Here is a 15294-nt window from a genome sequence, read left to right on the forward strand (position 1 = left end):
TTTAATCAATCTTCTGCGAAAGAACAGAATGTCACATCGCGGAAGGCGATACAAAGATTAAACAAGTGTTAGAAAAAGATGTACCGTAAAGCTGGCACCGAGTTAATCAAAGGATTGTGTAATATGCTTTTCGAATTGATCGTAAATTCCCCTATAATCTGATGAAAACATATCGTTCTATTTACGTCATATACATGTTTTTACCTTATATTATCTATCTATGTTAAAGAAAGAAAATATTTTCAAAACCTTTCTATCGCCATCTGTAAAACGATCGTCCTGTTAAACTTCTAAAAAAGCACAATCTGCAACCAATTTTATAATAGCATTGACAAAGATAAATACAACGCAAAAGGTATTTATTTCATTGTTTGAAACCATTGAAATTTTTAAACCTCTTTTGTCGAAAACGCCAAAAGTGGACGTACAATATGTGTTTGCGCAATAGACAAGTCGTCGGCAGAATATATTCTCTCTTATGGTAGTTTTAGTAATTAATTTACACGTGTCCTGGGACAAAGAAACGTTGAAAATCGCCAATCTTTACGAACGTTCCGCTCGCTTCCGTTTCACGAAGAAACTCTTTTAACGTAAATGAGTTTGGCCTTGCTGTTCCACGTGTTTCTCGCCCGTTTGATCTAAATGCACGTTTATACAACGTGTTCCACCAAAAACAGAACATTTCGTTGCCCCTTTTGTCGTAGACAATACGCGAAAGAATAAAGAAAGGTCGAGCGAAACTCGAATGCTTTGGAGAGACGCGGAGGTAATTAGCCAGAGGTGCCATTTTTCTACGTTATGTTCAGGATAATCGATGTTTCTTCATATATGAAATTAATTGCCTCTGTTTCCCTACGTAGCGTCACGAAAATTGATTTAACGTCTAATTTCAGCTTGCGGTTCGGGAGGGTCAATTATATCATTTGTTTGGAAATCCTGGAAATTGCACGAAATTACCATCTCGGTCTTCGAGAAGCAAAATTAGCCAAACTTCCTTTCCTAAGTAACAATTAGATTGTGGATATTTGGCAAATTCAGAGCTTTTGAATGCAACTGGAAACTAGCAATTTATCAGCTTTTTATTGTAATATTTCAAATTTATATTTTTAGTTTGATACTTTAAAAGGTAAATAGTAGAATTTCATTCTTTGTAAGAGAATTTCGGCGATATTATAAAAATATTCTGTAACAGAAAGGTGCGAAAAATATCTAAAAGAATTTCCGAGAAATCACATTTTGAAAAATTATTCACTTAGCGATAGCAATCAGAACATGCGTGTTTCCACGTTGTTTATTTAACGATAGCACAATTATATTGCAATCTGGTGTACCGCATTAGCGTTATCTTTCTTATTCGTTATTTTTCCGATCTGGTATATCGCTAAGCAGCCGTTAGCTGGAAGAACAAGAAAGAGAGTCTAAAAATGTTAGAAGGAGTACGGTTGCTGCGAAGATGTACAGCCAGGAAACGTTGTACCGCGTTGCTTTCTCCGAAAGACCTTTCCTCGACGCGTGAAAGCGACGACTGCCCTTACGAATCCTCTCTCGGCTCTCTCGATTCCGATCATCGAGATCTGACGTCGACACGATAGCAAGAAATATCATATTTCTATTATGGATCGAGTAAAGCAGAAGCGGTTGGTAGATGGAAGGAATCGAAATCGAAATTGAATACAGAATCGTTCGATCGACATATTAAATTTGGGTTAGAGCCTTTCCGACGTGCCAAAGCGACGATCGTCAAATTTTATCGTGGATGCGATTTCAGAAGAACGATATATCTGATATCGGTGGTTTATTGGTGGGTATTCGACAAATTTATTATTCTTATCGTACATCTGTAAATATATTTTCACAAGTGGCGGATTCTTTTCATTCTGTCGTTTTTTCATTACCGATCTTCGATAAAGTATCGTTTTTTATCTGATGAAACAAAAATATTCTTTTGGTCGTTTATTTTCTTAAATAACGTTTAATCCGTGACTGCTGCAAATTGTAACGAGATCAGCAATCCAAAGTCCAAATTCCAAAGTATTTGCGACACTGTATCTTTATGTACTCTTATTCCACTTAAGAATTCGGTAAAGAATCGAATAAAAAGTTATTTCAGCCGGTCTGTGTCAATATCTTTGCTTATCGATATACGTCTTCCTCGCGAATACGCGAAATAACGTCAAGAATCGATGATCCACGGGTGTAATAAACACCGATTTAAATTCCAAAATTATTCCTAAGGAAGAATTTTCGTGTAACAACGATAAGAGCAATTTTTATGAATTTCTTTTACACTAACTGCTGATTATATGGAATTGGACGTTTCTGGGATAGAAATAAATAGCGTTCAAGTACTCTCTCTCATTCAACTTCTCTCATTTCGATTCTTTCGATTTTGACCATTGTTGGCATGCGGTACGACATTCGTCACAGTCGTCAGAATGCAAAAGTTAAGAAATTTTCTCAAAGATAGTTTACGCTGGCAGTGAAACTATTTTTTAAAAAAAAAAACATGGAAAATTGGAAAGTTCCAGCGTTTGGAAGGAAAATTTCCTTTCTTTCACGGATAGATCGAGTTTATATCCTTTAAAAAGCTATTATACAAATTAATCGAACGAAAATTTCACAATAATTCAATCCCCGGAAAATTTCGCAATAAAGTGAACGTGCTTCGTCCAAAATCGGTTGATCGATTAGTTTTTCGGTTATCGTGCACGTCGGTTTAAAAAGTTGATAAACAACAAGAGGAATTCGACTAAAAAAGATCACGCTTGTACTTCGAAGCCAAATTTACACGCCATGAAAGTATAGTCACATATAACTAGTAATTAGTCTAAAAAGATTCATAAGAATCGCTTGCTTTTACTGTTGTTACATCGAGATCTTCCCTTAGTAAAATCGTTCTCACCCCAGACACTAGAATATGAAGGAAAAGCTTCGTTTTCAATTAAGAACGTAAGAGTGTGCGATGTTGTATAATTTCTCGACGATGCTATCGTCACGCGCATCTTTATTATCCTCTGGCCGCAAGAAAAGGAACACGGGTTCTTCGACACGATCGACAAACCGACGAGAATGTCGATGAAAATTTTGATGCAGACAGCTCGTAAGACGTTTACCGTGAAGCGCGTATCGCGTTGTAAACGATATTTTTCCACTTTCTAGGCCGTGTTCGAACGAGGATTCTCGTGACTCCTGCAGATCCCAGCGGAGCACGTACAACGTTCTCGTCTGTCTCCGCGAGATGCTGGGGCAATGCCCTGCCAAGGTTGTGAATGTTCGCGCGTATCGACGAACTTCCTTAACCCACGACCGTCATTTTTGTTCACGGCGTTTCCCTTCGTTAAGGTTGCTTTATAAACCCGTTCTGTTACGTTCCAGCGAGAGTGGGACAGTTCCGTTTACATTATAAATAGATCATAACGTTGTTACGTGCAGTTGAACGAGATCAAACGTCGTTGCGTTAATTACACAATGGATACGCCTATATTTAAACTCGAGGATTCGAATGGAATTTATAAATTTCAGCAAATCGTCACTTTATTCGTTTCGATTGAAATTTCAAGTATAAACGCGAGTTTATTAAAAAGTATCGGCGCACGCTCTTATTTTCCAACGAAGCGTCTTTTTACCAGATGCGACGCATTTTATTTGCATAGTATCTCTGTAGTCGCGCGAAAATAGTAACTAAATAATGTGAAGTCTTATTCTTCACCCAATTATCGTTCTTCTAAGAAAGATATCTTCGCATTGAATAAAATATGAACAACAAACATCGGCTTAAAACGTTACAAATTCTTTATCTTTGCTACGATCAGAAAAAGATTGAAATATAAAGACTCGACGATGCTGGTAGAATTAATACGCTTGAACTTGATCGATTAATATGTAAATGCTATGATGAGTACAACGTTGTGCCGATATTTTTCGTAGCCTCTGTATCGTCCATTCTTTGAATGCTTTCAACTTCGAATCTAACTAATCGTTCCTCCTTTTCAGGTGTATCAACGTTAGTTTTATTGCAAGTGTCTTGTGTGGCCTGCGTTTATGAATATTAAATTCATCAAGTAGTACGAAATGACAAAATTATACCGCTACAAGTACGCTAGCGAACGTGATAAAAATTCATTTACATAACTCGAAGGTCGTCGATATCCACGCGTTCATCCGGCACGCGCGATGAAAGTGACGGAAGTCACGGACGCGGATGGCGCGTTTTCGCGAGTTTCCGCGGCAGGAATCGCGCTACGTTGTCCGATCGATCGAGGATGCCAGGCTGTATACCGTGAAAGCGTGAAACCAGCCAGTAAATGTCGTTAAACGTGCTGTTTGATTCGCGGCACGATCTGTCCTCGATCGGTATGCGAGCGCCGAAGATCAGACTCGATACTTCGATATCGAGAACGAATCATACGCTGAAAACAAATTCGATTTCAAGATAATCTCTATCCTCCCGTGTCTTCTGCTTCGTTGCGAATTATCGTGTATTTGGTTGTGCGAATTTCCGAGAATAATAATAATCGGATTTTTGGTCTCTCGAAGAGGAAGCGGAGGATCGAATTTGAGTCGCTAAAATGCCAAACCGATCAACGCGATTATCGCCACTTTCATCGTGTGAATGTGAATTTACGAAAAAGATCGAATCTTTGATCAGTCGACGCAAAGAATCAGTTTTTCGTATCTCGAAACGCAAATTCCGATCGATTCTACTCTTTACGATTGCGTCTCGATTTCATTATACAGATACGTGGCTGATTTTCGATTCTCATGAGCCAAATTGATCAACTCCGCTCTTTATAAAGCTGTGAATTCTACATTATTCAGGTACTTGACTAGTATTCAACATCCCAAACAAGAAATATGTATTATTTTCATAAATTGATTTATATGAGAGGAAAGTAGCACGCGTGATTCTAGATTTCAAGGAACATTTTCAAAAATAATATCTGTAACTGTCGTCCTTTCGTGCCTCTTAATTTATGACTCAAACGATACTAAATTCTAAGGGAGACTCATTATACGGATAATAGAACTATACTGATGATAGCTATATCGATAGATACGCATAAAGCTGGATTCATACTGATAGACGAACGGATTCTGACACAAAGTACCAGTTGAACACCATAGCTAACAACCTGCACTGCCAATCTATCTTAATAGCATGAGAATTATTCCGTCGTTCGGAGGCGAATGCCTCCAAATGTTGGCAATCGACCAACTGGCCGCTCGAAAAGTCTCATTGCGAATGGCCATTAATTCGACTAGCTCGTGCGAAGGATTTTTCTGCAACTCGAGGCGCGCTCGAGTCGCGTGACAGCCGTTTCGCAAATCCTACTTATTTATACTCGAATATACGCTTTAGGAAACTAAGAAAAAGAGAAGAGGAAAGTCGAGGAAAGAAGGAAGAGGAACAATAAGGGAGGAAATGACGGGTAGTTATTGAACGATCGACATTCGTTTAACAAACTGTTGCACGATTCGAACGATAAGAAAGAGAAGAACGATGAAAGGAGAAGGACGTGGGAGAAGAAGGAAAAGAGAAAAGAAAAGATACGGAGCTATTGATACTGATTGACCCGTAATTTGTACCTATACGAGGGGGAAGATGAGGATGAAGATGGAAGAAAGAAAAGGAGAAAAAACGAAAAGGAAAGGGAAGACGCGAAGCTGTTGAAAGATTGACATGCTGTTACCGAGCATAATTTATATTCCAGGAAGAAGACGATGAAAATCAAGAAGGAAATAGGAAAAAGAAGAACGAGGGAACACGAAGTTATTGAACGATTGACATTCGTTTACCGAGCTCCCTCGTAATTTAAATTACGAGAAGACGAAGGCAAGATACAAGGCGAAAAGGAAAGAATAAACATGGAATGGTCCATAATTTAGATTGCAAGGAGAAGAAGGAGAAGAAGAGGAAGAAAAAGAAGAAGAGAGGAAAGTGTAGAGAAGAAAAATGAAAGAAAAGGCACAAGGTTGTTGAACGATTGTTATTCGAGTGGTGAGCTGGCCCATAATTTAGATTATAATTTAACGGGTGCCTGCAACGCGCGGATGACGATCGGCCAACCATTTTATGCAGACGACATGCGTCAAACGTCGACAAGATGGCTCACGCCGGTGGAACGTCCCTCATCAATATCCATAAGTCAAAGGACATCCGTCTTTGCGTACACACGCGGAATAATTTACAAGGATTCGTGATAACCAGCCGAAGGAATCGTTGCCGGACAACGTGCGCGAGGTAATAATGCACGGGAACGAGATGACGCTGTTTCCTTTCGATGAACCGATAATAAGGCGCAACGAAGGCTGCGTTGTATTTATTAATGGATTGCACGGTAGCGTACACTACCAGAATAGAAAAAATGAGAATTAGAGAAAGAAAATGTACGGAAAAGTAGGGATACGAAAAATGGCAAGGTAGTGTCCGGATAAGTAATCGATGGCATATGCTGTCGAGGACAAAAATTAGTGGAAAGGTTGAAGTTTCGTTAACTACGACTTAACGGCTTAACTAAATAAAAGAGTAAGTATTAATATCAATTTGTTTGCTACATATTTTACGTACTATAGGGATATATAATAAATAAAACTGAAGCATATAACACTAGTATTAGCTCGATCGAACTTCATCGATACCTACTTCCACCATACTTGATACTTGGTGTTTTGAAAATTTTTATACAGATTTAGTTTAGCATTTTATCGAAGCTTAGGTTTAAAATGAACAAAGTCCCGTTATTTATGGTCGACAGTGTACTCAAATATAATTGGTAGAAAATAGAGCGAAATAACGAAGATTGAAGAGGATTGGAGCGAAGTAAATGCGGATTTGAGAAGATTGAAGCGAAACAACGCGAGTTCAGGCTATTAGAAGGAAGATGGTATTTCGCTTGCAATTAAGCAAAGTTAAAATTCCTCTCTCGAAGCATTTGCTTTTTCCTGTTTTTTGTTTTTTTTTTTTTTTTTGTTTTAGTTACATCACTCTTGTGTCACGCACGCAATCGTACAACCTTCAGTTACGAATTTTTTACTTCTACATCAACCTTGAGTTAAAAGATGAGCGTACGTAACAACAGTTAGTCCAACACATTGTTGCACATTAATACCATCTTATTCTACGATGCTAGTTTATGGAGCGGTAAAATATGATTGGATCATAATGGAAAATGGAAAGAATAAATAGTTCCTGTTGCAAATAGAAATTTTCTATCTATCCAACTATCTAATCGCGGAATAAAAACTGCGTAAAATTTACGACCTGTCTGAAATTTTTATTTTTATGCTACAATATTGCATTTTTTTGTATCTTTAGTTGATAGTTCGACGTGTTATTCGTCTAATAATTAGTAACATAGATTTGCCACGAATGAGACTGCTAAATTTTTGTAGAAATTAGAAACGTTCGTATTTCGAGATTGAAAAATGAATTTCTCCTTCTCGCGTGAATTTAAGGAAACGAAAGGAGTTCGCGTCCTTTTATTGCGATTTTATTAAAGCAAAAAGATAGCCGTTTGAAACTGTTCAGACTCGTTAAACACGCGTCGCAAGATTCCTTCATCCCGATAGCGCGGTTCTTTCAATTTAGATTCGTGACTGGCATCTTTATAATATTTCTAGTATGTACGTACAATATACGCGGACATCTTGTACCTCGTCTGACATCCATTAACGACGGTTTTTACCATCCGTTGGGGATAAAGAGGTATTAATTCGTTTTAACGAAACGTTTTAACATGTAAAAATTACATATCGACGTTTAAAACCCTAGTACGATGGATGACACCGAATAAAAACAAATAACAGAAAACAAAGGTTAAAGCATAAATTCAATATTTTCTATAACTTTCGAATAATCGATTTTATGTTATTTAGAAACGATATTTTATATTCTACCCACGTTCGGTTTCGGTTCGATTTCGGTCATAGAGATACAAAGATGGAGTACGCGAGTCATATGTTACCGTGTAACCGAATGCGATATGGGCATAGAAAGAGAACGCTGCATAGAAACCCCTTCTATTCTCGTCTAATCCGCTAACGCATGCACACTGGCGCCGCTCATTGATCGGTGTTACGCTTACATATTTACTGTACGAATGTGCATGCGTCATTAGACAAGGACACAAGAGGCCTCTATGTAGCGTTCAACCTTCTATTTCCACAGAATCGGTTTTTCAGTTCACTCATACACTCTACCTTTATATGTATCCCTATGGCTTCGGTTTGATTTCGGTTAGATCGCAAAACCGTATAAAATATAAAGTAGAATATTTACTAATGGGTGAGTATTAACCGAGTGGGTAAAACAGATTTCTGCTTAGATTTCGTTTCTTTAGTTGTATTCATAGCGATAAATTGCATGACATTTGGCATGAAATCGTCTAAATATCCGTAGTCTAATTATATTTAATATCTAGCCCATAATCGTTAAAACAGACAACCTCTCTACCCCGATAAATATTTAATTAAATTATATTTGTGAATATTTGCGAAGAAAAAGAAATGTTAAATCGATCGTTTTGATAGGTGTGATAATACTAGCGTAACGTAATCGTCTCTCTTCGAAATTTGTTTTATTCGAGTCACACGTTGAACGATCAAGAAACACATTCCCTTTCATGGTAAAAGCACGAAGTATGCGGGTAACGAGATCCATTGAGGACAATGGAAAAAGACGAGTCGCGGATCTAAATTGGTTTCGACAATCGTCCACCAGTTTGCTCAACTACGAGACGACGAAAAGAGTTGCAGCAACCAGCCGGGATGAACAGAGCTAACCGGTGAAGAAACGAACTTAAAGACGAATGCAGATTGAAGATCGTTTCTGTGTCGCAACAATTGACGCTTTTCAAACGACAATTTCTCAATCAAATCGTCATTGAATAGCTTAAAATACGACGATTTGAACATTCAACAAGTGCATGCAACGTTTCGACGCTTAAACGTTTGAAAGATTCACGATCCTTGAAATTCTTAATTTAAATACTCGAATTTTTGGTTCTTTAAATTTATAGACATATTTGTATTTTAGAGTATCGAAGCTTTTTAATTTTAGAATTTTTCGATACTCGATTGCTTTACCTATAAATTTGAGACTTTTTTAATTTCAAAGTTCTTGGATCTCTAAATTTCTAAATTTTCAGACTTTCAAGCTATAAACTTCTCGAATCTGCCGATTCTCCAATTTTTTAGAACTGAATTCCTCGATATCCGAGCTTTTCGAATTCTCAAATACTTGAACTTTTTAGCTTTGCAGCATCCTAAATTTTCAAACACTTGAAACAGGTTAGATATCGAAATATTTAAACTTAGGTTTAGGTTTCAATTTAGTTTTCTATGAAGCCACGAAACGAACTTTGATTTGCAATGTTTGGTTCGTAAATTTATTTGTCCGTAGGCAAGTAAACGAAAACGAAGCCTCTAATTGTAAGTGATTGGTAAATAGAAAAAAAGATTCGCTAGAAGAAGAGTTTAGAAACGAAAAAGGATCGAAGGATTAGTCGATCGCAAAATTAAAGTTTCGTCGAGATCGAGATACCAACTCCGCCTTAATTCCAGCCCGGAACCCACAATTTTCATTGCCGACGACGCTTGTTATTTCACGATTTTGCAAACAAATTTGCGGTCGTACAACATTACGCGATCTAACTACGAATTCATTCGATATTATTTTCCATGGATTTTTATCTCTTTATTACTTATATTACTATCATGCTGTAAATTTAAAAAAATGGAATAAACAATAGACTATTAAAATATTAAAACACGCAATAAAATTCGCATTATTCCTGTTCAATAAAAGACTTTATGGCTTAAAACAAATGTTCCATTCCAAATTATAAAAATTTCGCTTTCGAGAAATATCGATGTAAAAATTAATATTAAGCAAGAGCAGTTGCACACGCATCAAAACGAAATACACCGAGGCTATACAATATGTTTATACATATGTGTATGTATAAAATTATAATATATCACACGATAACGTTTTTATGCGGCGAATTACTGTTTTATTTATTGATTTCGAACTCACCGCATCGTCGTCTTGAAACTGCTCTGACAGGTTCCATAGTAAAAAAATGTCCAAAAGAGGTTCGTTTCTTCTTTACACGCGCATACACACGTACACACACACGCACGCGCGCGCGCGCGCGTGTACACTTCTTTCTCGATAGGCTGCTTACAAGTGACGCCTCACATTTCGTAAGCCTATTTTCAAAAAAATAATATTACATGTCTTTAAAACTCGCTCTTTGAAAGATATTCCCCGTCCATATGTAATCGATAATTAGAATAATATTGACAATTAACATTATATATATTAGATGTTATTAGATATTAGATACAATACACAGAAAAGAAAACAGACAAAAAAATGATACATTTTTTTAATATACCTGTAGTAAAATACCGAAAGAAGTAAAGTTATAATAAGGCACTCGGAACAAATATAAATATTTACATTTCTACGATAAATAAAATGTTACACAAATCCTACAAATATTCCCCAAATTTATATAATAAATAGCAATCGAATCCCATGAAATGACTTGAATTAGCAAACACATATTGAACTATTACTAACCTAAATCGTACGTTTCCACATTTCGCTGTATGCATTTATTTCTAGCATCGTGTATGTTGCTCATATGTATGCAAACTGCATGAATGTATCTGCTACACACGTGTAAACACTTTGGTTAACTAACTTGAATCACTTGAATGTCACCACGTTTTGTATACTTTACACCAGTGTATATATGCAAATTAGGTTAGAATGTACAAAAAAGTACTGCGTATGCAATTCACCATATAAAACTTTTAAACATCGTATAACCCGAATATTTCGTGATTAATTCTACCTTCAATTTGCGCCGACTTCCTTGAAGCACATCAAACTGGCGGGTTCGAAGCTTATTTATGACGTCATCGAGCATTGGTCGATAAAAATTCAACATTTACCACAAACAGCATCGTCTGTCGCATTACTGACTGTCGATGCTTACAACGGCTGAGCTTCTCGTACAAGCGCAGATGTCACTGTTTAACGAAATAACCTGCTAAACGCGAGAAAGTGTACATAGGGCTTTCATTACAAATTTTACTATGAGCAGGCGATAAATAGAAAACGCTTGAGAATCATTTTAGTCGTATAATTCTCCAGAATTTTCCGCGACCACTGACTCAAATTATTTTTGTAATCTTAACGTTGTAAAAAACCACTTCCACCAATTCTATACTAGAATTTTATGTACGTTAACAGATATACCGGATGTGACAGGCAGCGTAACGATCTTTAAGGTTAAGTGACATTACGCTTTTTTTTATATCCCGACTTTTTTTTTTAAATCGCTAAACTATTCGAAACAATGCCAACGCCAAACTCTATCAGCGTAGCTGTGATATGTTCTAGCAATATGAATAGAAGCATGGAAGCTCATGCCTTCTTGAGGTAATTAGTCTTAATTGCAATCAAACTGTGGATTATATAAAATATTGAATAGACGAATTCTTACTTTGTTGTTCTTTTTCAGTAAAAAGGGTTTCAATGTTAAATCCTTTGGAACTGGCGATAAAGTTAAGCTTCCTGGAAATGCACCTGATCGTCCAAACATTTACGACTTTGGAACTTCGTACGATGAAATCTACAATGACCTTTTATCTAAAGACAAGCAATAGTATCCTTTCTATCAGATAAATGAATAAATTCTTTTTCTTCTTTTCGCAAAATCTGTACGAGAAGCTCATTGGCTTCGAGGCAAAATAGATATCTCTTTATATTTATTTCTTTCGCATTATTATCTCCGATAAGTACTATAAAGTTTATGAAATAACTGAAACTAAAATTCCTTAACTATAACATTAGCTATACACAAAATGGTTTATTGCACATGTTAGATAGAAACCGTAGAATAAAACCAAAACCAGAACGATTTCAGTTATCCAAGGACAAATTTGATATTTTAATCACGTGCGAAGAGCGTGTTTATGATCAAGTAATTGAATGCATGGAATCTAGAACTCAGGAAGATAGTCAACCAGTACATTTAATTAATATTGATATTCAGGATAATCATGAAGAAGCTACAGTTGGATCGTTCCTCATTTGTGAATTAGTCACTGTGGTAATTTCAGAATTCGTTAAAATTTATACATTTGTATATATTTAAGTCCTCCTGTAATTATTTCTCTAACTAAAGAATTGTTTTTTTCCAGCTGGCCAATAGTGAAGATTTAGATAACGATATAGATGAACTACTTCACGAATTTGAATCAAAGTTTGCAAGAACGATCTTACACACGGTACTTTTTTATTAAGAAGCCTGTTGTATACCAACAACTTGGTGTTCACCAACGATTTAACTTATAAAAGCAGACTAAATTATATATACTACAAATGTATCACCACATCGTCTGAATCAGATTATGTGAAGCGAATTCCGTTTTTGCGCAACAAGTAAGAATTCGATTCGCGCTTGCTGTTTAATGAGATATTGCTTTCCACGGAAATCATTCTAGAAATCTGCTGTTACATTCATACTGTATCTGTAATCCGTGGCAAAATATGCAAAAGCAAGATTATTGGATTCGTTCAGGTTTCGAAACGCTAGTATCAGACGAATAAGAAAAGATTAAAAAGCAAAGGATACAAATTATAAAATATTTTAATTTTATAATATATACGCATATAAGTACAACAGCAAGCTATTCTTATATGTGTATGTATGCCTTTATTAGAATGTATTTGTAGTACATAGAATCAATATGAGTCTCTGATATGCTTATAAATTCAGAGGTTTGTATATTACAAAATATGATTCGCTGTTATATAGCGAAAAGGCCTTCAATTCTCATGATACAATATAAATATTCGTAAAATCAATGTTGATCAAGATGAGCGTACAATCTTCTTGTTTTTTCGCGTTTCTTTTTATTTGAATGTTTATTAATCTTTTTCCACGGTTTCTCTTCAAGCAACAAACTCTGTGTAGAACCTGCCACCGATCCTGCATCCCTAAAAAAATAATTACAATAATTATCAAAGTATTCGAAACGAAATTCGTATACACGCTCCATTACTTATTATTATATATGAACAATTGAACAATATGAACAATTATTGTCAATAATTATACAAAAATGACTTTATCGATTAATAAATATACAATAATGTTACATACCCTGAATTAATTCTATGTAAACCGTGCATTTTTCCAATTACTCCTTTTACATGTACATTCGAAGTATTATTTTGGAAAAATACTTTATCTAAATCTTCAGACGTAGCTTTACTTCCTTTATTCACACGTACTGTTCTAGGTGGGAAATGCTTATTTTTCGAAATTATTCTTCTTCGCGGAGGAAATGTATGAAACTTTTCTTGTTCTGCTGTAGGGGGTGCAACGCAATACAACAATTTACCGTTTACAAAGTCTTTCAGAAGATATCGCGCCGCACGTGGATTATCCGGTTGTCCATTCTGTGTCATAAAACCTCTATTATCTAAATAAAAGTATAAAATAAATTATTAAACTTATACTAATTATCATGCATTTTTACATGAAGAATACATAATTACATACAGCCATAAGCATTTAAAATTTCTTCTGCAGTTGGAGGACGATCAGGATCTTCTCCTTCTAGTGGTGGAGGTATCATAATTCCATAAAGATCTTCTATAATGTGCCTTGGTATTAAAGTACCTAATAATGTAATTGGAGGTACATGATCCCTCATTTGATCAATTGGCAATATACCATTTAATATCATTTCTGATTTTGTACAAATAAAACTAGGCATTACTAGTCCAGGGCAATCACAAAGAAGCAGATCCTTATCCAAGAATAGTGTTTGAAAATGCTTTGTTTTACCCGGTGTTGCAGACACGGATACCCTTTTGTCCATTAATAGGGCATTTATTGTGGAACTTTTACCTACATTTGGATAACCTACTAAACCAATTGTTGTGATTCCTTTTGTATATGTCTCACCCTTGTAAATCATTTTGAAAAATGATACTAATTGATCTCTGCTTAATAATTCTGATGAATTCTCCACCTTTGTATTGTCTTCTATATCTTTTTCACTTAATTTCTCTATTGAACCATTCAATTCATTTAAATTACGTTCATTAGATCCCTTAGAACTTACTTCTTCATTTTCAGTTATGGTATTATTACTACCATCATCTGCACTTTCATATTCGCTTTCTGAAGCAAATTCTGAGGTATACGAAGATCTGTCACTATCATCATCCTCCATTTCACTATCTCCTTCATCTTCGCAATCTTCTTCCTCAATTATATCTTTTATCTCTTGTTTTTCAGCTGCCAATGTCGCAGAAAAGAATGCGACTTTCAAATTAATATCTGTAAAATATTTCGCCCATTCTTGTCTTTGTTCCTCTGTTAAAAAGTCTGCTTTATTAATTAGTATCAGATTCATTTTTCTAGAATCTACTTCTTTAACATATGCTTCTAGGTCCTCACAACGAAAGAGCAGTGGATTTCTTGCATCAACTATCTGTACAATAACATCACTACGCTCAACTACTCTCCACAATTGTCTCCAAAATTCCAAATTCTTTTCATAAGGAGTTAACATCAATTCTTCTACTTCTTGCAACATAGCAAGAGAACGTCTCCATTCTAAAAATGCTTCTCTCTCGTTGCTTTGCAATTCATTAGCTCTAGTTAAACTATTCCATTTTGGCCTTCTTGGTATTTTCAGACGGCCTTTATTCTTTTTTTGCATCTCCAGTATCTTTGCTTTTTCATCTTCCGAGAGTAATCCGATTACGCTTTTTGGTTTAACGAATTTAATATTTAATTTTTCTGCATGAAACTCAGTTCCTGCTAACTCTGCAGTAGAGAGAAATTCTTGAAAAGAATTTTCTTCCGTGACGGATCGAAGATTGAGACGTCCCCAGTCGTATCCATCGTTTAATTTGGCAGTGTGGATCTAATTGAAAATGCAATGTCAAAATATCGAAAATTATTTAATTTCATTTATTTTAATTCATTTTCGTTTAATTCATTTTCGTATGTACCAAAAAAATGGGTTATGAAGAAAGGTGTTACGTTACCATAGATAAATCAATATCTTTTTTATTTTTCACTGAACCGAAACGGTCCTTAATCAAAGCCTTTCCTAAATTGTTGCCTTCTGATTTTCCTTTTTTACCCATTGTGTTCGATTTTATACGACTCCAAGAAACTACATCCAAATCACAGTCAAATCACAGCCAAATTACAGCCATCGAACGTTAGAAGTAGGTGGCAGCATGAGCGG

The 15294-nt window shown here is 35.7% G+C and overlaps 3 protein-coding genes and 1 long non-coding RNA gene across 4 annotated transcripts in view; 2 read left to right on the top strand and 2 right to left on the bottom strand.

The window, feature by feature from the left end:
• Positions 1 to 10916, bottom strand: part of LOC122570387 — a 70410-nt gene extending 59494 nt beyond the window's left edge. The window contains exons 1-2 of the mRNA XM_043732624.1: positions 10589 to 10916; positions 10037 to 10212 (exon numbers count right to left, since the gene is read on the bottom strand). The gene's annotated coding sequence lies outside the window, so the exon portion shown is untranslated. The remainder of the gene's footprint in view (positions 1 to 10036; positions 10213 to 10588) is intronic.
• On the top strand, positions 8125 to 10027 carry LOC122570405. The gene is made up of 3 exons (XR_006317806.1): positions 8125 to 8284; positions 8530 to 9288; positions 9401 to 10027. It is a non-coding gene; the product is annotated as an uncharacterized LOC122570405 (long non-coding RNA).
• A 170-nt stretch (positions 10917 to 11086) lies between the features above and the next one.
• LOC122570401 (RNA polymerase II subunit A C-terminal domain phosphatase SSU72) lies at positions 11087 to 12520 on the top strand. Its single transcript, XM_043732662.1, has 4 exons — positions 11087 to 11455; positions 11538 to 11681; positions 11870 to 12128; positions 12220 to 12520. Exons 1-4 carry the CDS (start codon positions 11373 to 11375, stop codon positions 12319 to 12321), a joined length of 588 nt encoding a protein of 195 aa, XP_043588597.1. The 5' UTR covers positions 11087 to 11372; the 3' UTR covers positions 12322 to 12520.
• Positions 12521 to 12666: 146 nt separating this feature from the next.
• Positions 12667 to 15277, bottom strand: LOC122570385 (large subunit GTPase 1 homolog). Its single transcript, XM_043732617.1, has 4 exons — positions 15089 to 15277; positions 13587 to 14964; positions 13185 to 13506; positions 12667 to 13018 (listed from the first exon to the last, which is right to left on the bottom strand). The coding sequence occupies exons 1-4, from the start codon at positions 15188 to 15190 to the stop codon at positions 12883 to 12885; spliced, it is 1938 nt and encodes a 645-aa protein (XP_043588552.1). The 5' UTR covers positions 15191 to 15277; the 3' UTR covers positions 12667 to 12882.
• Positions 15278 to 15294: the final 17 nt, after the last annotated feature.

This window comes from Bombus pyrosoma, linkage group LG8, assembly GCF_014825855.1.
Source record: "Bombus pyrosoma isolate SC7728 linkage group LG8, ASM1482585v1, whole genome shotgun sequence".
NCBI lineage: Eukaryota > Metazoa > Arthropoda > Insecta > Hymenoptera > Apidae > Bombus > Bombus pyrosoma.